Below are 23,525 nucleotides of genomic sequence, written 5' to 3'. Positions count from 1 at the left end.
CTTTAAAAAAAAAATACTTTTGTAACACATCAAAATTAAACCATACAATTTATGATCTAATAATAAAAGAAATATTTTCATATGAAAACGATTATAAAATCTTGATGGTAGTATCCACAAATCTTAAAAGTAGCGCTTATATTGATTTTAAAAACTTTATCTATTATGCTAAATATTGTGAACTGAAGAATATTCTTTACGTTAACATAAATGGTATGGTTTGATGACGATAGGTGTAATGTCAGTAATATCCAATTGTGGAACAAATTTTCAAATGACCATTTTCTTGTTTATATATTACTCCATTGCCCAAACACCATCTCCAAGAACATAATCGCTAGATAATAACACCTTCAAGTTACAAAGAGAAATTTCCAACATAAGACATGGGAATGAATGTTATTGTGCTTTCATTAGCCTTACCAAGCCATATCATGGTTGTTTTGAAAGTTGCCAAGCGCCTTATTTCAAAGGGCGTTCATCATGTTACCATTGTCACCACAGAAGAAGCACGTGACAACATCCTAAGAATCCCAAATTCACAAAGCTCAAACATCAGCTTTGAGTTTTTCTCTGATGGCCTTAGCCTTGATAATGATCGTATCGATCGAGAGGAAGTAATCAATTCTCTTGAAACAAAAGGCTCCAAGAATCTATCTAGTCTCATCTCTACTCTCACTAAAACTCGAGAATATTCTTGTATGATTATCAGTGGAGTCTTCCACTGGGCTACAAATATTGGTGTTGAGCATGGAATTCCTTGTGCGCTACTTTGGATTGGATCTTCTTCCGTGTTTTCCATTTGTTATCGCTACTTCAAGGGCATTAATGTGTTCCCGGTGGAGGACCTTAATGAGAATGTGCACATACCAGGATTGCCAACAAGTTTTGAGGTCAGAGATGTTCATTCCTTTATGCTTCCTAATACCCCTGAAATATTGAGAAAAGTTTTGATAGATTTATTCAAATCATTTGACAAGGTGAAATGGGTCATAGGGATCTCTATTTATGAGATCGAGGAAGAGGTAGTGAAGTCCATAGCTTCGCTAACCCCTTTTTACACGATCGGGCCACTTGTTTCACCATTTTTGTTGGGAAAAAAGGAAACTAATGATGATAATGGTAACGTGCATATGTGGTATGCTGAAGATTCCTGCATAGAATGGCTAGATAATAAGCCATCTACCTCTGTTATATATGTGTCATTTGGAAGCTTGGTTGTGTTGTCCAAGAAAGAAATACATAACTTAGCTATGGCTTTGAAGAACATCAACAAACCATTCTTGTGGGTGCTTAACCCATCCAAGAAAGATTGTGTTGAAGAATTACCACCTGAGTTTCTACAAGACACAAAAGGAATGGGTTTGGTGGTGAAATGGTGCAATCAAGAGAGGGTTTTGAGGCATCCTTCTGTGGCATGCTTTGTGAGTCATGGTGGGTTTAGCTCCATTATGGAGACTATCGTTGCTGGGGTGCCAGTTGTTTGTCTTCCATATTTTTCTGACCATCCTACAAATGCTATGCTTATAACTAATGTATTTGGAAATGGGGTTAGAATCAAGTGTGGGGAAGATTGTGTTGTTAGTGCTCAAGAGTTTGAAAGGTGCATTTGGGAAGTCACGGATGGGCCCAATGCTAGAAAGATAAAGAATAACGCATCAGAGATGAAAATGTTGGCAAGAAAGGCATCACAAGAAGGGGGTAGTGCTGACAATAACATAGGCCAGTTTATCAATGAAATTATGAAATAAAACCCACAATTAATGAATTAATTAAGCTGGTTGTGATGTTGAAACATTGTTCCATTTGGTGATATTAGTCTTTTTAGAGATAAATAACAACCTTGTACTAAAATAAAGTTAAATAATGGTATTTCAGTATTGGTAGGTGTTATATGTAGGCATGAGAAGCATTTGTACAATTGCATGAATAATGAAATAAAAGTTTTAAAAAAATGAATAAGTGGAACAATTTGTACGCCCTTATTTTACAAAATTTTAGTTAAAAATTGGTGCACATATGATAGCTAGCATTTCTTGTGAAGCTAGCTGCTACTTCTTTTTCTTTTCTTTTTTTTAATATAAAAAAATTGGTCCTAGTTAGTCGTTTGGAATTAAGTATTAGTTTTGCATTCTATAATCAATTCAAAAATTATTTCTAATTATTGAGTGGAGGATCTTGAACTATATGATTATAATATAACTAAAACAAAAGTCAAAATATACATGGATCTTAAAATATTATTTTTATATAAAATTAAATGTAGTTTTAATGATGATATTTAATTATGGGGTTTAAATTTAATCAATAAAATTTTTTTATCATTATTCTCTCATCAGTTTAACTTCACCAAAATATTTTAAAAATATTTTAAAGTTGAAATCTACGAAGCACGAATACTTTCTGTGTCTGCATGTCAGACATATTTTAGACATGACATTTATCAACACTCGTCCGACACACGTATTATTTGTGTCCAAATTAAAAATTTTTTGTCAAACATACTTAAATACACCTAAATATCATTACGTATTAGCATGTCTAGACTTAATCTTAACATGTATTCTTAAAATGAATTTAGAAATAATATATATTATTAATATTAATATCATATATACTTATATAATTATTTATTTAATCTGATAAAATAAAAATAAATAATTAAATAATTACCATTTTTAGAAATTATCTTCTAAGAATCAATTTTGACCACAAATTTTTTTTATCTCATCCATTTCATATGTTCATCCCCTCTTTCTTTCCTAATCTTAACATCAAAATTATTATTAATATATCACATGTTAAATTAATATGAAAGAAAGAAAAATACCATGTATTTCACCCTTATCTCTCTCCTGTTCCTACATTCTCTCGCTCTTTCTTTTATTTTCACACATGTTAAAATTTTGCCTTGGAAAAAAAAAAGAAAGGATAAATACCAAAGCTTTTACTGTCATCTTGGATGCATGAACCTTCCCTTATATCATCATCATTTCTCTTATTACTATATGACTTAAGAAAAGAAAATAAGGAAAGATGAGATAATTCTCACACACTATCCTTATCACCCCAAAGTGCATGAGCGTTCCTTCCTCCATTTCTCATCATTATATATACCCTTTTATTCTAATCATATCACATACTTGGTGACTTGGCATAAAAACAAAAAAAAAGAAATAAAGATAGAAAGAAGACTAAATAATTTCAATATGAAAAAAATAATTGAGTAATATTTGAAAATAGAGTTTTTTGGTGGATATACATATGAGTGGACATTGCAGAGAATGCAATACAACACATAGATAATGTGCTGATTCAGCATACAACATGCGAAATGAACACGTGACGCACATTCAAGCAACACGCACCCTGTGTGATTGCCACGTGGTAACATCCACACAACACTCAGATATATGAAGGAATGAGTCTCTGGTCTCTACCTTTCTACAAGGGCAGATAACAAGTCAAAATGCCCTCTGATCTGACTCACTCTCGATACATGATAAAATCCAGTTGCCCGTAAAACCTGTTCAACTGCCGGGTGCCACTGTTCTGACAGATCAAGCTTACGGGGTAGAATATTCATGTTAGCCTGAATACAAGAAAATCAAAATACATATTACAACTAAATTAATTAACATTACAACATAAAATAATTATATAAAATTCGAAACTTAATATAATTAATTTCCAAAAAATCACAAAATCAATATAATCATTTTATTTTCGAAATGTCACAACATATTAATTAAATTACACATTCATATTAATAGAAATAACAAACTTATGTAATCACGATGTCTCAAATAGTTGATAATATGATCTTCCAGAAACGTATAATCATGTACCATTATAAACGTACTAGAATCACTTTCAGTGTAAACCAACTTACTCACTCACTCTCCAAAAGTAACATTTAACCTTGCACTCAACCCTCTCCAAAACCCTTCGCCACCCAATACTCACTTCACCACCCAACCTTCACTCACACAGAAATAAACCCCACTCCTTCCTCAATCACACGAAACCCTTAGCCCCTCCCTTTGCCAACCCTCACTCACACAATGTAACAAAACACTGAAGGATTACCATGTGTTTATAACACGCAGCGGAAGAAAAGAAAGTAATCCTAAAAATCTATTTTGTACTTAAATTTTATTTAAATAAACAATATATAGATCAGATTTAAATATCTGTGTACGCTAGTAAAAATCACTTTCTCCTTCGATGGTACGAAGGTGCTATACGTACGTATCCACACCGAGACCAACCTTTACTGTCAACTCCTTGACCAATGGATATCTGATCTAAATTGAGAAATCTCTTGCAACTCTTTGCACGCCATAAAATTCTTCTCCAAGAATTAGGCTCACATACGTTTATATGTGTAGATGTAAAGGAATAAAACTCTTATTATTCTATTCTATTTCCTCGACTCTTGGCATACATATATATACTATGAGATTTGTTACTGATTTTAAATTTGAATCTAATTCAAATTTGAATCATATCTTATTATTTTAAACTTGAATATTTTAAATTTTTGAATCATATCATAACAATTTGAAACATAATCAGTTAGGATCTCATCCAAACTTAGAATTCAAATTTAGAAATAGAATAACTAATTATTCTCAAATCTCATTTAATATTCTCAATTATCATGCTATTATTATATTCTTGATGCTAGCAAAGAATACAATAATATTCTATTTGAATTAATATAATTATTTATTTGATCAAATCAAAATAATAATTAAATAATTCTATAGCAAAAGTTAGAACACTCGTTAGTGTGTGACCCCATAGGTTCAATACTAATCGGGTAGTAACTCATACTCAATTTACTAATCAAGGTTGGCGTCTAGCAACTCCTCAACGACCCGATAGTATGAAGTAATATATTTTTACTAAGAATTTAAGAAGAACAAAGTATAATTCCTTCCATCTTTTCAACTCTTGGTTACCCTTAAAGTATGGTTTAATTGTCAAACTCTAACTTGTTACCATTATTATAATGAACTATGAATGACGTAAGAAACTCATTTCTTCAATCATTCAATCTCCTTAGTCAAGGTTTTATTCATCTCATCAGTCATTATAATCATAGAGTTCAAACTCTTTATCGAGAGTTGACGGATTCCTTATTGACTAATCATTAATTCTACAAGTATTTAAATCATACCCAATATCCATTCAACTAGCACCCTAGGGTATTAGGTGTCCGGAATCAAAGTATAATAAATACATTATTAATTACTATGACAGTCGCAGGTCAAAGGAAACTCTATTACTATGTTCATCTTATACTATTGACAAATATGCAGTAATTATAACCATTAGGAATTCTCAAAGTGAGTCAGTTCAATAGTGATATCTCTATATGCACCATATATATATATATATATATTAATGTCCTTTTTGATAATCCTTTGACCAAGAACAATTTAGATTAAATTATAAAAGATTTATCTCTCAATATTATGATCAATATCACAATGATAAATCCCTAAATTTAATCAAGGACCTTGTTATATTAACATTTTAATATAATAACAATAACAAATTATTTGACACATGATTGATTGTATTGTGATCATACTACTTATTCCCAACAAACACAACCTCTTAGCCCTTTTATACCCCCTAACCTCCTCGGCCATTTACTCCATCCCACTTTCCAGTTCATGGCTTGTCCCCGGTATGGAGACACCTCGGGAAGCAGCATCCAACACGCGACCTGCGTGCTGCTGGGAGGCCACTACGTGGCTTACGGACGTTGCGCTGCACGGTCAACATGCGACCTACGTGTTTCTGAGGAGCAGCCATGTGGAATCACGTAACATGCGTGTTGCTTAGGATGCAGCCACGTGTCATTGTCCTACCTCGAATTTCTGCTAAAGTTGTCTTAAAAATCTGTGCAGAATCTCTGCTAAAACATCACGCAACATGTGTGTTAAACGGTTGCTCGACATGTGGTGAATCTCGTCTGTGAATCTCTGCTAAAACTGCTTCGAATCTCTTCTATAAAGTTATCTCGCAGGTTGTGTATTTTCAGCGTTATTTTGACAGCTCCCCATTCCTGTAAAGCACCTCAAAGACCAATATTTAACAAAAACACTCCTTTTTTCCCATATTCAAAATAATTTCTATAGAAAGAAAGATTGGAATTCAACATTAGAAGAAAAAAAATTTTTCTTAATATAATCACATAACATCTCTTCTATTTTCCTTAAGGCAACTCGGTCAAACTTTCACTTTTCTAGTTATTATTCAATCCCCATCACATGACCAAAACCTTCTTCCTTGGCTCTTAAATAAGTCGATCATATGTCACGATAAATTTTAGAAGATTAAATTTAATAGTGTTTATATAATTTTTTAGAGTGTTTGAGAATGCTCTAAATAGTTTTGGAACATTCTAGAATATTCTAAAAGGTCCCAGAATATCTTAAAAAATTCTAAAAAATTCTAGAAGGTCATAAAATAATCTAGAAGAGTATGAATGTATATAAAAGTATGAATAATAGTATGGAATAATCTAAAAATATTTAGAGAAATATGGTAGAATCGTATTTGTAGTAAATGTTCTAAATGATCAATCTAAACCGTTAATTAGATTTAACCTAACCATCCATTGAGGAAGTGGATGGCTATAAATAGGAATAAAAGTTAGAGTTTGGGGGTGTGAGTCATTTGTAACAAACACTTGAGTAATAAAGTATTTTTTCCACCAAAACTTCATTTCTCTTGTGTTCTTAGCTTTCTTGCTAAATACTGATGGTTAGGCTGATTTGGTCTTAACTCAAGAGGTTAAGTAAGTTCGAGTGCCGACACGATAGTGTTGGAGTGTGTCCAATACTGTGACAATTTGAAATCAGAGCAAGGTTCGAAAGGGAGCACAAGTGGTTTGTGGGTATGACTTCTAGTGTAACCATGAAGCATGTTGAGTCTCAAAGAAAAATGGATGCTATTCTCGTTCTTCAAGTGAGCCTAGAGGTAAGGACTCTAACTTTTTAGAAGAGAGAGTTTCTATATTGGAGAATGTTCTATCCTCTATGGATGAGCGCTTCTAAAGGATAGAACATGACAAGGAGACTCTCGAGACTCACGTGTTAGGAGAACTAGATACTTTCAAAGAAAGCATGATCCAAATAGAAGAAAACCTTGAGAATTCCTTGAAACTATTTGAGGAAGTTTGAGTTTGGTTCGAGGAGGCAAAATCTTGACCAACCATTATAAGGGAGACAACAAAGATTGATCTCCCAAAACCAAAAGAGTTCAAGGGCATGAGGGACGCTCGAGAGGTGGAGAACTTCCTATGGCAAAGGGAGAGGTACTTTAAAGGCCAAGGGGTGGTCGAAAAAGCAATAGAGGTACGCACTGCAACTCTCTACCTTTCTGATAATGCTACTTTGTGGTGGAGGAGAAAATACATAGATATGAAGAAGGGTACTTACAACATAGCCACATAGAAAAATTTCAAAAGTGAGTTGAAAAGACAATTCTTCCCTGAGAATGTGGTCTATGAAGCAAGGAAGAAGTTGAGGGAGTTGAAGCATAAGAGTATGATTAGCGACTACATAAAGGAGTTCACTACTCTCATGCTTCAAATCCCCAACTTAGCATCAGAGGATGCATTGTTTTTCTTCATTGATGGACTCCAACCTTGGGCAAAGCAAGAACTACAAAGAATAAATGTTAAGGATATCGATAAGGCCATTGTGGTGGCAAAATCACTCACTGAATATCATAGGGGAGTCTCTAAATCCAAGCTTTCCTCGAAGCCTAGTTCTACTAAAGGTAGGAGAGACAAGAGAAAGAGTTTATCAACCAAGAAGGAAAAAATACTCTTCAAAGAAAGAGTACAAGGAAAAGAAGAAGGCTTTCATACCCAAAAGAGGATGCTTTGTGTTTAAGAGGCCACACTAAACAAAAGATTGTTCCAATCTAGGGACTCTGTCATCTATCGCCAAGGAACGAGAGGCTCAATCTCAAGTAATTGAGTGTGTTGGATCCATTCAACTCATGAATGTTATAAAGGGCAAAGAGGCAAGTACCGCAGAAAAGAAAGGCTTGATGTATGTCAAAGTCTTTATCAATGAAAAATCCGACATGGCTATGATCAACACTGGTGCTATACATAACTTCATCACGCCTGATAAAGTAAAGAAGCTTGGGTTGAAGATCACCGAAAAGAATGGCTGGTTCAAATCCGTGACCAAGGGTGAATCTTTTAAGGGAGTAGCAAAAGGGGTTGAGATGACTCTTGGTTCTTGGAAGGGTCTTGTGGATTTCTCAGTAGTAACCATAGATAATTTCAAAATAGTCATTAGGCTCAATTTGCAAAGGAAGAAAAATATAATACCTATGTCATACTACGATATAGTATGCGTCATGGAGAAAGGGTCTCCATGCATGGTCCCTACAGTCTCTAAAGCTGGAGGACTACCAATACTTTTTGCTATGCAACTCAAGAAATGGTTCAAGAAGGGAGAGATTATATATTTGGTTCTATTACAAGAGGAGTTAACATCTGAAAGAGAAGTTCCTCCTAAAATCAAGGGAGTTCTTAAAGAAAATAAAGATGTGATGCCTCCCGGATTGCCAAAAGTACCACCTAGGAGGAAGGAGGACCACAAGATTGAATTAGAGTCATGAGTAAAGCCGTTTGCCTCAGCACCTTAAAGGATGGCACCGCCAGAACTTGAGGAGTTTGAAAAAACAACTCAAAGATTTGCTAGATGCTGGATTCATCCATTCATCGAAGACACCTTATTGCACACCAGTCTTGTTCCAAAAGAAGCATGATGGTTCGTTGAGACTATGCATTGACTATCGATCACTTAGAAAGCTGAATTTGAGGTCAGGATATCACCAAGTGAAGGAATGTCACGATACCAAATTGACTGGTCATCAAGACCAACGAAGGACCTTGGTAGTTATTTTGGCCTCAAATGATGGATGAAGTGGAGAGTTATGTGAAGACATGTCTTGTGGCCAACAAGATAAGATTGAAAATAAGACACCAAGTAAATTGTTGGAACCTTTGCCGCCGCCAGAGTGACTGTGAAAAAGTGTATCTTTATATTTCATCTTTGCGTTATTGAAGTCCGAGGGTTTAGACCTATTCTTGTGATAGTGGATCGATTTTTGAAGTATGCTATCTTTATACTCCCCCTATTGACTGCATTACAGAGGAAGCAGCACGACTATTCTTCAAGAATGTGGTGAAGTACTCGGGATTGCCTAAGAGTATCATTGGTGATCGAGATCTACGCTTCACAGGACGACTATGGACAAAGCTGTTCAAACTCCTTGGGTCGGAGCTTTATTTTTCAACAAGCTTTCATCCTCGAACCGATGGACAAACTAAGAGAGTGAATGCCTTACTCAAGTGTTACTTGAGGCATTTTGTAAGCACTAATAAAAAAGATTGGACAAAACTCCTAGACATTGCTCAGTTCTCATACAATTTGCAAAGAAGCAAGTCTACAAGGAAGAGTCCATTCGAAATTGTGATCGGACAACAGCCGCTTACACCACACTCTCTTTCTTTCTCTTATTCAGGAAAGAGCCCTGGAGGCTAGAGTTTATCATATGATTAAGTTATGGGAAGAACAAGTACAAGCTCCAGAGACATAAAATCAACCATTGATACATCAATACATTTATTTATTATTTTTTTATAATATAAATAAAATATTTTCTATAAAACTAAAGAAAATGATAAATAAATGTATTGATGCATCAATGGTTGATTTTGTACCTCTGAAGCTTGTACTTGTTCTCTAGATTATCGATTTTGTTCTTGAACTGTTGTTATGTAGGACATTTTGTTAATTATTTAATTTTGACCTCATTGTGGGACTAAATTGATACTAAATGAAATTTTTTTAGATTCAAATAGAACACTTTAAACCTTAAGAACCAAAACAGAATTACGCCCAAACCTAGGGACCAATTTAGTACTTTACCCTTTTTAATATAAAAAAATTGGTCCTAGTTAGTCGTTTGGAATTAAGTATTAGTTTTGCATGGAATGGGTTTGGTGGTGAAATGGTGCAATCAAGAGAGGGTTTTGAGGCATCCTTCTGTGGCATGCTTTGTGAGTCATGGTGGGTTTAGCTCCATTATGGAGACTATCGTTGCTGGGGTGCCAGTTGTTTGTCTTCCATATTTTTCTGACCATCCTACAAATGCTATGCTTATAACTAATGTATTTGGAAATGGGGTTAGAATCAAGTGTGGGGAAGATTGTGTTGTTAGTGCTCAAGAGTTTGAAAGGTGCATTTGGGAAGTCACGGATGGGCCCAATGCTAGAAAGATAAAGAATAACGCATCAGAGATGAAAATGTTGGCAAGAAAGGCATCACAAGAAGGGGGTAGTGCTGACAATAACATAGGCCAGTTTATCAATGAAATTATGAAATAAAACCCACAATTAATGAATTAATTAAGCTGGTTGTGATGTTGAAACATTGTTCCATTTGGTGATATTAGTCTTTTTAGAGATAAATAACAACCTTGTACTAAAATAAAGTTAAATAATGGTATTTCAGTATTGGTAGGTGTTATATGTAGGCATGAGAAGCATTTGTACAATTGCATGAATAATGAAATAAAAGTTTTAAAAAAATGAATAAGTGGAACAATTTGTACGCCCTTATTTTACAAAATTTTAGTTAAAAATTGGTGCACATATGATAGCTAGCATTTCTTGTGAAGCTAGCTGCTACTTCTTTTTCTTTTCTTTTTTTTAATATAAAAAAATTGGTCCTAGTTAGTCGTTTGGAATTAAGTATTAGTTTTGCATTCTATAATCAATTCAAAAATTATTTCTAATTATTGAGTGGAGGATCTTGAACTATATGATTATAATATAACTAAAACAAAAGTCAAAATATACATGGATCCATGTGTGTTATGATATACTTTTGATATTCTTTTTGGTTCTTGGTTATTCTTTACTACTGTCACTTGATGGTTGATGAGGCTAAAGTTTATAAATTTTTAAGATTAAAAAGTTTAAGTTCAATGTAGATAGTTCTAGAATTTAATACTATTAAAGTTTAGCTTAAATGATATCACAATTTAAAATAATAACTAAAAGTTTTATTTCTCGGTCAACCTCTTTTGGAATCCCAATATAATACATAATCATTGGTTATAAAAGATTTACGGATTTAATTGCAATTAATGAGAATCTAAATAGTAAGAAATTAAAGTGTCATGCAATATCTTAATGACAAAAAAAAATTAAATTAAAAGTAATTAAAATAATTAACTAGAAAACAAATTTAAATTGGTCAAGTGATCAACTTATTCGTCCGTTTAAATAAATATCAGAAATTTGAATTCCACCTTGGACATGCAACAACCCATTGACCAGCAGCAAGTCCTTAAATGGAGCTCAAATCCGCGACGGATTAATCCTTAGTCTTCAAATTAAAAAAAAATCGTGAACAACCAAAAATTAAAAAAAGAATAAATTCAAATTCTAAATGATGTTGACAAGAATTAAGGGTTAAATATCACTATCCTTTTATTAAGCACAATATGATAATTACAAATAGTAAATCCAATTTATCAACATCTACAAATTAATGACAATTAATTAAGTTTAATTAAACATAATTCACAAGTCATAACTAATTTATTTATTGAATTTAGTAAGAAATTAGCGCTAATAAAAATAAGGTTAATTAATAATTTTAAATTATCAATTAATTCAGACATTAGTAACTTAAAATTATTAAATTCCCAATTTAGGTCAAAAATAAAAACTTACTCCATAACTAAGTGAGACACCTCATCAAACACATAGAATGAAGGAAAAAACACAAAATGCAATAACTCGATTTTTCGTAAAATAATTTTTCAGACTTTTTATGATTGGAATTTGCAAAACTCGTGAATCATGATGATTCTCTTCGCTTTAATGAGTTGGATCCCTATCTAAAATAAAAAACGATAAAAACTAAAGAAATAAATAAAATAATAATTAATTAAAATATTATTTTTATATAAAATTAAATGTAGTTTTAATGATGATATTTAATTATGGGGTTCAAATTTAATCGATAAATTTTTTTTATCATTATTCTTTCATCAGTTTAACTTCACCAAAATATTTTAAAAATATTTTAAAATTGAAATCTACGAAGCACGAATACTTTCTGTATTTGCATATCAGACATATTTTAAACATGATACTTATCAACACTCGTCCGATACACGTGTTATTTGTGTCCACATTAAAAATTTTTCGTCAAACATACTTAGATACACCTAAATACCATTACGTATTAGCATGTCTAGCCTTAATCTAAACATGTATTCTTAAAATGAATTTAGAAATAATATATATTATTTGACCAAGAACAATTTAGATTAAATTATAAAAGATTTATCTCTCAATATTATGATCAATATCACAATGATAAATCCCTAAATTTAATCAAGGACCTTGTTATATTAACATTTTAATATAATAACAATAACAAATTATTTGACACATAATTGATTGTATTGTGATCATACTACTTATTCCCAACAAACACAACCTCTTAGGCCTTTTATACCCCCTAACCTCCTCGGCCATTTACTCCATCCCACTTTCCAGTTCATGGCTTGTCCCCGGTATGGAGACACCTCGGGAAGCAGCATCCAACACGCGACCTGCGTGCTGCTGGGAGGCCACTACGTGGCTTACGGACGTTGCGCTGCACGGTCAACATGCGACCTACGTGTTTCTGAGGAGCAGCCATGTGGAATCACGTAACATGCGTGTTGCTTAGGATGCAACCACGTGTCATTGTCCTACCTCAAATCTCTGCTAAAGTTGTCTTGAAAATCTGTGCAAAATCTCTGCTAAAACATCACGCAACATGCGTGTTAAACGGTTGCTCGACATGTGGCGAATCTCGTCTGTGAATCTCTGCTAAAACTGCTTCGAAACTCTGCTATAAAGTTATCTTGCAGGTTGTGTATTTTCAACGTTATTTTGACAGCTCCCCATTCTTGTAAAGCACCTCAAAGACCAATATTTAACAAAAACACTCCTTTTTTCTCATATTCAAAATAATTTCTATAGAAAGAAAGATTGGAATTCAACGTTAGAAGAAAAAAAAACATAGTATGGAATAATCTAAAAATATTTAGAGAAATATGGTAGAATCGTATTTGTAGTAAATGTTCTAAATGATCAATCTAAATTGTTAATTAGATTTAACCTAACCATCCATTGAGGAAGTGGATGGCTATAAATAGGAATAAAAGTTAGAGTTTGGGGGTGTGAGTCATTTGTAACAAACACTTGAGTAATAAAGTGTTTTTTTCCACCAAAACTTCATTTCTCTTGTGTTCTTAGCTTTCTTGCTAAATACTGATGGTTAGGCTGATTTGGTCTTAACTCAAGAGGTTAAGTAAGTTCGAGTGCCGACACGGTAGTGTTGGAGTGTGTCCAATACTGTGACAATTTGAAATCAGAGCAAGGTTCGAAAGGGAGCACAAGTGGTTTGTGGGTATGACTTCTAGTGTAACCATGAAGCATGTTGAGTCTCAAAGAAAAATGGATGCTATTCTCGTTCTTCAAGTGAGCCTAGAGGTAAGGACTCTAACTTTTTAGAAGAGAGAGTTTCTATATTGGAGAATGTTCTATCCTCTATGGATGAGCGCTTCCAAAGGATAGAACATGACAAGGAGACCCTCGAGACTCACGTGTTAGGAGAACTAGATACTTTCAAAGAAAGCATGATCCAAATAGAAGAAAACCTTGAGAATTTCTTGAAACTATTTGAGGAAGTTCGAGTTTGGTTCGAGGAGGCAAAATCTTGACCAACCATTATAAGGGAGACAACAAAGATTGATCTCCCAAAACCAAAAGAGTTCAAGGGCATGAGGGACGCTCGAGAGGTGGAGAACTTCCTATGGCAAAGGGAGAGGTACTTTAAAGGCCAAGGGGTGGTCGAAAAAGCAATAGAGGTACGCACTGCAACTCTCTACCTTTCTGATAATGCTACTTTGTGGTGGAGGAGAAAATACATAGATATGAAGAAGGGTACTTACAACATAGCCACATAGAAAAATTTCAAAAGTGAGTTGAAAAGACAATTCTTCCCTGAGAATGTGGTCTATGAAGCAAGGAAGAAGTTGAGGGAGTTGAAGCATAAGAGTATGATTAGCGACTACATAAAGGAGTTCACTACTCTCATGATTCAAATCCCAACTTAGCATCAGAGGATGCATTGTTTTTCTTCATTGATGGACTCTAACCTTGGGCAAAGCAAGAACTACAAAGAATAAATGTTAAGGATGTTGATAAGGCCATTGTGGTGGCCGAATCACTCACTGAATATCATAGGGGAGTCTCTAAATCCAAGCTTTCCTCGAAGCCTAGTTCTACTAAAGGTGGGAGAAATTTGAAATCAGAGCAAGGTTCGAAAGGGAGCACAAGTGGTTTGTGGGTATGACTTCTAGTGTAACCATGAAGCATGTTGAGTCTCAAAGAAAAATGGATGCTATTCTCGTTCTTCAAGTGAGCCTAGAGGTAAGGACTCTAACTTTTTAGAAGAGAGAGTTTCTATATTGGAGAATGTTCTATCCTCTATGGATGAGCGCTTCTAAAGGATAGAACATGACAAGGAGACCCTCGAGACTCACGTGTTAGGAGAACTAGATACTTTCAAAGAAAGCATGATCCAAATAGAAGAAAACCTTGAGAATTTCTTGAAACTATTTGAGGAAGTTCGAGTTTGGTTCGAGGAGGCAAAATCTTGACCAACCATTATAAGGGAGACAACAAAGATTGATCTCCCAAAACCAAAAGAGTTCAAGGGCATGAGGGACGCTCGAGAGGTGGAGAACTTCCTATGGCAAAGGGAGAGGTACTTTAAAGGCCAAGGGGTGGTCGAAAAAGCAATAGAGGTACGCACTGCAACTCTCTACCTTTCTGATAATGCTACTTTGTGGTGGAGGAGAAAATACATAGATATGAAGAAGGGTACTTACAACATAGCCACATAGAAAAATTTCAAAAGTGAGTTGAAAAGACAATTCTTCCCTGAGAATGTGGTCTATGAAGCAAGGAAGAAGTTGAGGGAGTTGAAGCATAAGAGTATGATTAGCGACTACATAAAGGAGTTCACTACTCTCATGATTCAAATCCCAACTTAGCATCAGAGGATGCATTGTTTTTCTTCATTGATGGACTCTAACCTTGGGCAAAGCAAGAACTACAAAGAATAAATGTTAAGGATGTTGATAAGGCCATTGTGGTGGCCGAATCACTCACTGAATATCATAGGGGAGTCTCTAAATCCAAGCTTTCCTCGAAGCCTAGTTCTACTAAAGGTAGGAGAGACAAGAGAAAGAGTTTATCAACCAAGAAGGAAAAAATACTCTTCAAAGAAAGAGTACAAGGAAAAGAAGAAGGCTTTCATACCCAAAAGAGGATGCTTTGTGTTTTAGGGGCCACACTAAACAAAAAGATTGTTCCAATCTAGGGACTCTGTCATCTATCGCCAAGGAACGAGAGGCTCAATCTCAAGTAATTGAGTGTGTTGGATCCATTAAACTCATGAATGTTGTAAAGGGTAAAGAGGCAAGTACCGCAGAAAAGAAAGGCTTGATGTATGTCAAAGTCTTTATCAATGAAAAATCCGACATGGCTATGATCAACACTGGTGCTATACATAACTTCATCACGCCTGATAAAGTAAAGAAGCTTGGGTTGAAGATCACCGAAAAGAATGGCTGGTTCAAATCCGTGACCAAGGGTGAATCTTTTAAGGGAGTAGCAAAAGGGGTTGAGATGACTCTTGGTTCTTGGAAGGGTCTTGTGGATTTCTCAGTAGTAACCATAGATAATTTCAAAATAGTCATTAGGCTCAATTTGCAAAGGAAGAAAAATATAATACCTATGTCATACTACGATATAGTATGCGTCATGGAGAAAGGGTCTCCATGCATGGTCCCTACAGTCTCTAAAGCTGGAGGACTACCAATACTTTTTGCTATGCAACTCAAGAAATGGTTCAAGAAGGGAGAGATTATATATTTGGTTCTATTACAAGAGGAGTTAACATCTGAAAGAGAAGTTCCTCCTAAAATCAAGGGAGTTCTTAAAGAAAATAAAGATGTGATGCCTCCCGGATTGCCAAAAGTACCACCTAGGAGGAAGGAGGACCACAAGATTGAATTAGAGTCATGAGTAAAGCCGTTTGCCTCAGCACCTTAAAGGATGGCACCGCCAGAACTTGAGGAGTTTGAAAAAGCAACTCAAAGATTTGCTAGATGCTGGATTCATCCATTCATCGAAGACACCTTATTGCACACCAGTCTTGTTCCAAAAGAAGCATGATGGTTCGTTGAGACTATGCATTGACTATCGATCACTTAGAAAGCTGAATTTGAGGTCAGGATATCACCAAGTGAAGGAATGTCACGATACCAAATTGACTGGTCATCAAGACCAACGAAGGACCTTGGTAGTTATTTTGGCCTCAAATGATGGATGAAGTGGAGAGTTATGTGAAGACATGTCTTGTGGCCAACAAGATAAGATTGAAAATAAGACACCAAGTAAATTGTTGGAACCTTTGCCGCCGCCAGAGTGACTGTGAAAAAGTGTGTCTTTATATTTCATCTTTGCGTTATTGAAGTCTGAGGGTTTGGACCTATTCTTGTGATAGTGGATCGATTTTTGAAGTATGCTATCTTTATACCTCCCCCTATTGACTGCATTACAGAGGAAGCAGCACGACTATTCTTCAAGAATGTGGTGAAGTACTCGGGATTGCCTAAGAGTATCATTGGTGATCGAGATCTACGCTTCACAGGACGACTATGGACAGAGCTGTTCAAACTCCTTGGGTCGGAGCTTTATTTTTCAACAAGCTTTCATCCTCGAACCGATGGGCAGACTAAGAGAGTGAATGCCTTACTCAAGTGTTACTTGAGGCATTTTGTAAGCACTAATAAAAAAGATTGGACAAAACTCCTAGACATTGCTCAGTTCTCATACAATCTGCAAAGAAGCAAGTCTACAAGGAAGAGTCCATTCGAAATTGTGATCGGACAACAGCCGCTTACACCACACTCTCTTTCTTTCTCTTATTTAGGAAAGAGCCCTGGAGGCTAGATTTTATCATATGATTAAGTCATGGGAAGAACAAGTAGATATCGCTCATTCTTACCTCGACAAAGCTGCAAAGAGGATGAAAAAATGGACAGATAAGAAGAGGAGGCATGCAAGCCATCAAGTGGGAAACAAGGTAATGATTGAACTTCTTCCACAACAATTCAAAGCCTTTCGCAAGGTTCATAAGAGCTTAATCCGCAAATACGAATGGCCATTTGAGATCATTGGACGTGTTAGGGAGGTTGCTTACAAAGTACAACTTCCTCCCTCCATGAAGATCCACCCGGTCTTTCATGTGAGTATTCTTAAACCATGTCATGAAGACCAAAAGGAGTCGAATAGAGGTGACTCAAGTCGTACTCCGCCTGTGGTGGCTAGATCATTTGATAAAAAAAATTGAAGAGATCTTAGCTAATCGCATCGTGCAACGAAGAGGAGTACCACTAAGTATCCACTACTTGATCAAGTGGAATTGACTCTCGGTAACCGAAACTAGCTGGAAAGCTTGTGAAGATCTGTGACAATTCCAAGAACACCTAGAGCACTATCATATACAAAACGCGACAAGGACGTCTACGCATTAGGTAAGGGAGAATGTCACAATAAATTTTAAAAGATTAAATTTAACGGTGTTTGTATAATTTTCTGGAGTGTTTGAGAATGCTCTGGATGATTTTGAAACGTTCTAAAATGTCCTAGAAAGTCCCAAAATACCCTAGAATGTTCTAGAAGACTGTAAAAAGTCATAGAATAATCTAGAAGAGTGAAAATAAAAATTTTGCTAAAGAGATAATAATTTAAAATTTATATATAAAATGTTATTTGTGTGTGGATGCATTTTTACTTTGATGATATGGTTTTGCTTTGTGATTACTTTATCATAAGGTTTACATGTATTATGACTCAAATAATTATTTGTAATTGTTATATTGCTTGCATGAATAATCACAGCCATAAATTATCAAAATTGTTAGTGATATTTTGCTTCTATTTTTTTCTTGTCAAAATATCTCATTTAATTTTAGCGTGATCTTCTTTGTAAATATTGATAATCATTGACAAATGAAAAAAAAAAACAAAAGTCATGGCTTCAAGTATTTCATAATTTTAATTAAGTATTGCATTTAAACATTTTCTCCCTACTTTCAAGTGGTTAGTCTATTTTTCTGGATTCATTATTTACGTTGGAGTTAATGTTACCATGCTTAGATTCTTTCTTAATTTATTTATACAGAAAGCTGGTATGTTTCAGGTGTAAGAACCTCGCTATGAATTCTTATATTAAAATATTTGCATTGCTTTAGTTCATATAAAACAATACTTTGATTTAGTTGTTAATAAAACTAGATTATTCCTTAAAAAAAATTGAGAATACAGCCGACCTTTTTGTCTAGAAAATCCAATGGGTTAACTTGACTATTTTAGTTGTCAGGAATAAACTAATATAACTTAATAAACGTCCAAAAGCATACCATGTAACTTAATGGATGCTCAAATTTGGGTTGAATTAAACCGGTGAAACAAAATTCACAAAATAACGAAATTGATAATGTAAAATGATGGGCCAAGCAATACTCAGAATCTCACAGAATCTGCATATGAATTTGATTGCTTCAGTCTAAACGAAATTGAATTTATGAGTATAAAAGTAATCAAAATGTAGCCTAATTTGCAAAACTTGTACATTGCTGAAACAAGGAAGCAGGAAAATGTTTGAATTAAGGTGCTAACAGATAATGCACCTTCTTTCCCTTCGCATAATGGCACACACTATATATGACATGCAATATTCAATGTCAAGTTTCAGCAGAACTACACTTTCTTTTAAAATGCTTACTTATTGTGGATTCCTGTCACCAAGGTAACGTTTGGTTAAGGGAACTGAGACTGAAAAACTAAGACCCAGTATTATGTTTGGTGGTCAAAGACTGAAACATTTTCAGTTTTCATCTCCAAAATTTTAGTCTCTTCAATACCTCCAAAAAATAGAGATGCAGAAGACTAAAATTTTGAAAACAGAAACTGAAACTTTAATAACCCTCAATCTCCATATTTATTTATACAGTTCAGTACATTTTACACCAAATACAATACAGAAACTTAATTCAGTCTCAATCGCTCGGTCTCTGTCTTCCAATCTCAGTCTCCCCTCCAAACGCAGTCCAACATTCCATACCATTAAAATGCTGGTAATAGAGATTTAGTCTTCAACTAACATTTTCATTCAGTTTCTTCCTCCAATTTTATGCACATATAAGTTTTCTGCATACAACTTAAGTTTATGCAGTAACTCTTGGCCGCTAACTAAGCAACTAGCATTGAAAAAAAGGAGCATCTAGTGGAGGATTATCATTAAAATGAACAAATAAAAACTTAATAAGACTCAAGATCCGTAAAACCAATTTTTTTTTTTGCTTTCCTGTCCTGAAGTGCATTACTCAGCCTTTTTTACCACCTCAAAATATACAAAATGCCAAATGAGGTCTTGACACAAGTAAAATACTTCTGATACAAAAATTAACAGCAGAGCCTATCCTCAAGGTGGAATGGACTAGACAATAATGTGAAATACAGCTAATAAGCTCCAAATACAATTTAGATGCAAGGAAAGTGTAATTGGAAGACTAAATTAATGCAATCAGCATCACAAGATATAAGTCCTAATAAATATAAATTTGCTCTTCCACATGTTCCATAAATCATGCTTCAGCTACAACAAATATAGCATGTACCATACTTTTGAATGAGAAGTCAAAGCTAATCACAACATAGCTAAAATTCATAAGATACTAGAAGAACCATACTTTGAAGTGCTGATTGTCTCGATACCTCTGAATATGATATAAATGGTGTTCATAAATAACAAACAAATAATTGAACTGGAACATATACCAAGCTCCTTTATTATACCTCTGAATATGATATAAATGGTGTTCATAAATAACAAACAAATAATTGAACATAAACCAAGCTCCTTTATTCATGGTACAGAACACTATCATCTAAACAATTGTATGGAAGTTTCTCACCGGAAGATGCGGCGGCAGCACACGACAACAGAGCAAGTTTATATTCAGAACAATGAAAACCAAACAAAACCAATGCTCTACGCTCAGAAAATGATATCCTCATCTTTCTGTGCCACTGCAGACAAAATGTTTTGAGCATTATTCAGCGAAATACCTCTTTGCAATGCAAGCTTCTCAGCAACCTGTTCCTCAGCGAACATCTTGGCAGATTGCATCTGCTTCTCGATTTCCCTCTTCTTATATCCTTGGATCTTCTTCAACCTAAAGAAATCCTCCCTTTCTAGCTCATCCAACTCTCCCTTAATGTAACTAATGGTATTCTCCAACCTAGGCTTCACCACATTCTCAAGGGCATTAACCCTCCGATTTGTAGTCTTGATTGCCTCGTCGAGTGTGAGGAAGGATGTCTGAAGAGAGGCAAGCTCCACAAGGACCTCAATTGCCTTGATGTAAGCAGCTCGGCACTGCTGCACCTGCTGTCCACCCCGGGCCAATCCAGTGAGGTCATTCTTGTTAACCTCGCCATCATTGGTGTACTTGAACTTGGGAAGCTTAACGCCAGCTACATTCTCCTGCCGGGACTGGACCTTGAGGGAGGCCTCTCGAACATTCTCGAGCACAACATGCTTGATGTTGTCACCAGCAACGTACTTTGCCTCGGTCAGTGCAAAAGAAGAGGTCTTCATGATGTCACCCATTGATTCCTTGGTAGACACAATCTTCTTCAGGATCTGCCTGAACTGCACAGTAAGTGCATCACTCTTCTTCTTTAGGAGAGCGTGACCACGTGTGGCTCCAACCAAACGAGCCTTAACCACTCCCAGCATCGTCACCGTGGGGACAACATTCAGACGCTGTGTTTGCCCCGACATCTTTCTTTCTTTCTACCCTAACAATTTCTGATCCCAAACACAAACCACACAAATAAACAAGCATTTCAATTTCGTTTGACCGATCATCGGTAAATGTAAATCTATTCTCACTAAGTTCAATATCCTACATCTATTATAGAAAGAGTAGACAATTATATTTTCATTTCCAGTGTCAAATCATGAAAACATTTAAACTCATAAAGGTGCTTGTCTCATTACCAAGGTTCTCAAAACCGGACCAGTCATTGAACCATTCTAGTCACTGGTTCACTAGTCCAACCAGTTCAACCGTGGTCTAGCCAAAAAAACCGTTTTATAATAAAATAATAAATAAATTATAAACAAATACACTAAAACATAATTATAGTCTAATATCCATTGAATTAACCAAACCAATAACACATATTTGATCATTTGCTCATCTAATTAATTAAGTTAATTCAGTTCATCTATTCCTTCATTGAATTAAAAACAAAAAGCACAACAATGTAGTGAAATTCAGAGTACTAGCAGTGAGCAAAGAAGAACGAGCACAGCAGCAGTGAGCAAAGCTAATCAATAATCATTCAAAGTGGTTTCTGAACAAAATATTCATCCAGCAAATTCATCTAGTGTCAATGAATCTAATATAACCTTTGATCTCATCAATGATTAACATTTATCATTCATTAGTCATTATATCACTATTAAACTCATTAAGATAGTCACAGAAAAAAAATCATTGAATTAACCAAACCAATAACAAATATTCTATCATCTGCTCATCCAGTTAATTGAGTTAATTCAGTTCATCTATTCCTTCATTGAATTAAAAACAATGAGCACAAAAAGCACAACGATGTAGTGAAATTGAGTACTAGCAGTGAGCAGAGAAGAACGAGCACAGCAAGAGTGAGCAGGGCTAATCAATAATCATTCAAAGTGGTTTTTGAACAAAATATTCATCTAGCAAATTCATCTAGTGTTAATGAAGTCTTTGATATGATATAGCAGTAAACTCACATCACATGGTCAAAATGACGTTCCTATCTATATCAACTTAACTTCCATTAGAAAAATAGCTAAGTCTACAACATGAAAATCACAACCACACAGTACCCTAGTTCCCTTCATACTTTGGATCAGCCATAACAAAATGGTGAGCTAACCAGTACAAAGATGAAGATGCCAAGGAAATTGGCAAAGAAACCCAGATCTTGATCATCAATCATCTGTAGCAGGAAGCAAAAATAAATTCATGTCATTACCATGGTTTTGGGCATCAAAATAGATTTATCGTTCTTTTCCAACTGAAAGCACGTACAATTTGAACTGTGAATCTCATATACTGAACACTGAATTAAGAATTAATTTAATTAATATTGATTCCTAAAACATGATCATATCGAGCAGCATCCATATATCAGAATTCAGAAATTAGAATCTTGTAACCTAACAAATCAGAATAAATTATAACAAAATCAGAAAGCAAGTTGTTGCTTAGCAGTTTAAATCTACAATGTTCACGAACATCACAGTAGAATAAAATGACATTGTTTATGACATTCACGTCTTCAAGGCTTCAACTGAAAAAAATCATTCTAATTAGTGTTTCATGTGATTAATTAATCAAGCAATTGGCGCTAATTCTCTAACTACACATAACTCCAGAAATGCAGCCACAAACTCACAATCCAAGCACAATTAATCACAAAACACAAAGTAGCACATCACTATACAAAATAATCATAACCCACAAAACAGCAGCACAGCAGAGTACTGAACAGAGCACATAAAAACAACACAAAATCATAATCACCTGCAGAGTATGACGAAGAACAATATCTTCAAAACACAAAACACATTCAATAACGATATCTTCAAAGCACTGACCTTTGATCTGAGAAGTTTGGAAGAGTATGGCGAAGAGCAGTTGACCTCGAGAGGAAGCGGAAGACGATTGGAGAAGACGAAGACGAAGTTGCTGAGAGCGAACAGGGTAAAAGACGAAGACTTAGACAATTGGAGAAGCCGACAGGACGGAGAAAGAAGCTCCTCAATGCGACGGACGGGCGGCGGCGATGGAGGCTAGGGTTCTGATTGGAGGCTAGTCTTTTGAGAAGGAAGCAGATTGGAGAAGCGGAAGGGGATGGGCGAAGGGGCTGGAAGCAGATTGGAGAAGGTAGCTCTTTTTTTATAAGCTACAAACGACGTCGTTTCAGTTGAACCGGCCGGATCTCGGCCCGATCTGACCGGCCGGGCCTGGTTTTCTGAACCATGCTGCCACAACCCGCCCACAACCAGCAGGCCAGCACCCGGTACCCAAGGCTCGTCTCTGCATCCTCAAGGAGAAACCCTAGCAGCCCCAAGCTCCGCGGAGCACTCACCATCAACCGTTGCCGTCGCCGGACTCGCAGTGTCGTCGTAGTTCGTCAGTTCGTCACCTCTGCTCGCGAAGATCGCCACTGTCTGTGCTCGCGGTGCTATCCTCTCTCCAGCCAT

General features: G+C 35.4%; 2 protein-coding genes across 3 annotated transcripts; one reads left to right on the top strand and one right to left on the bottom strand.

Annotated features, from left to right (window-relative positions):
* LOC107605763 (UDP-glycosyltransferase 84B2-like) lies at positions 387-1,751 on the top strand. The gene has a single exon (XM_016307735.1). The coding sequence runs from the start codon at positions 387-389 to the stop codon at positions 1,749-1,751; it is 1,365 nt and encodes a 454-aa protein (XP_016163221.1).
* On the bottom strand, positions 19,893-23,525 carry LOC107629133 (V-type proton ATPase subunit D; the record flags this gene model as incomplete). Of its 2 annotated transcripts, none has more annotated exon segments than XM_021120274.1 (3): positions 19,893-21,071; positions 22,143-22,255; positions 22,917-23,525. In XM_021120274.1, a coding segment is annotated over 1 exon segment (789 nt). In that variant the 3' UTR covers positions 19,893-20,255.

Source organism: Arachis ipaensis, chromosome B01, assembly GCF_000816755.2.
Source record: "Arachis ipaensis cultivar K30076 chromosome B01, Araip1.1, whole genome shotgun sequence".
In the NCBI taxonomy this organism is placed as follows: Eukaryota; Viridiplantae; Streptophyta; class Magnoliopsida; order Fabales; family Fabaceae; genus Arachis; species Arachis ipaensis.
The sequence above is the reverse complement of the archived record's forward strand: the minus strand, read 5'-3'. Positions and strand labels throughout refer to the sequence as shown.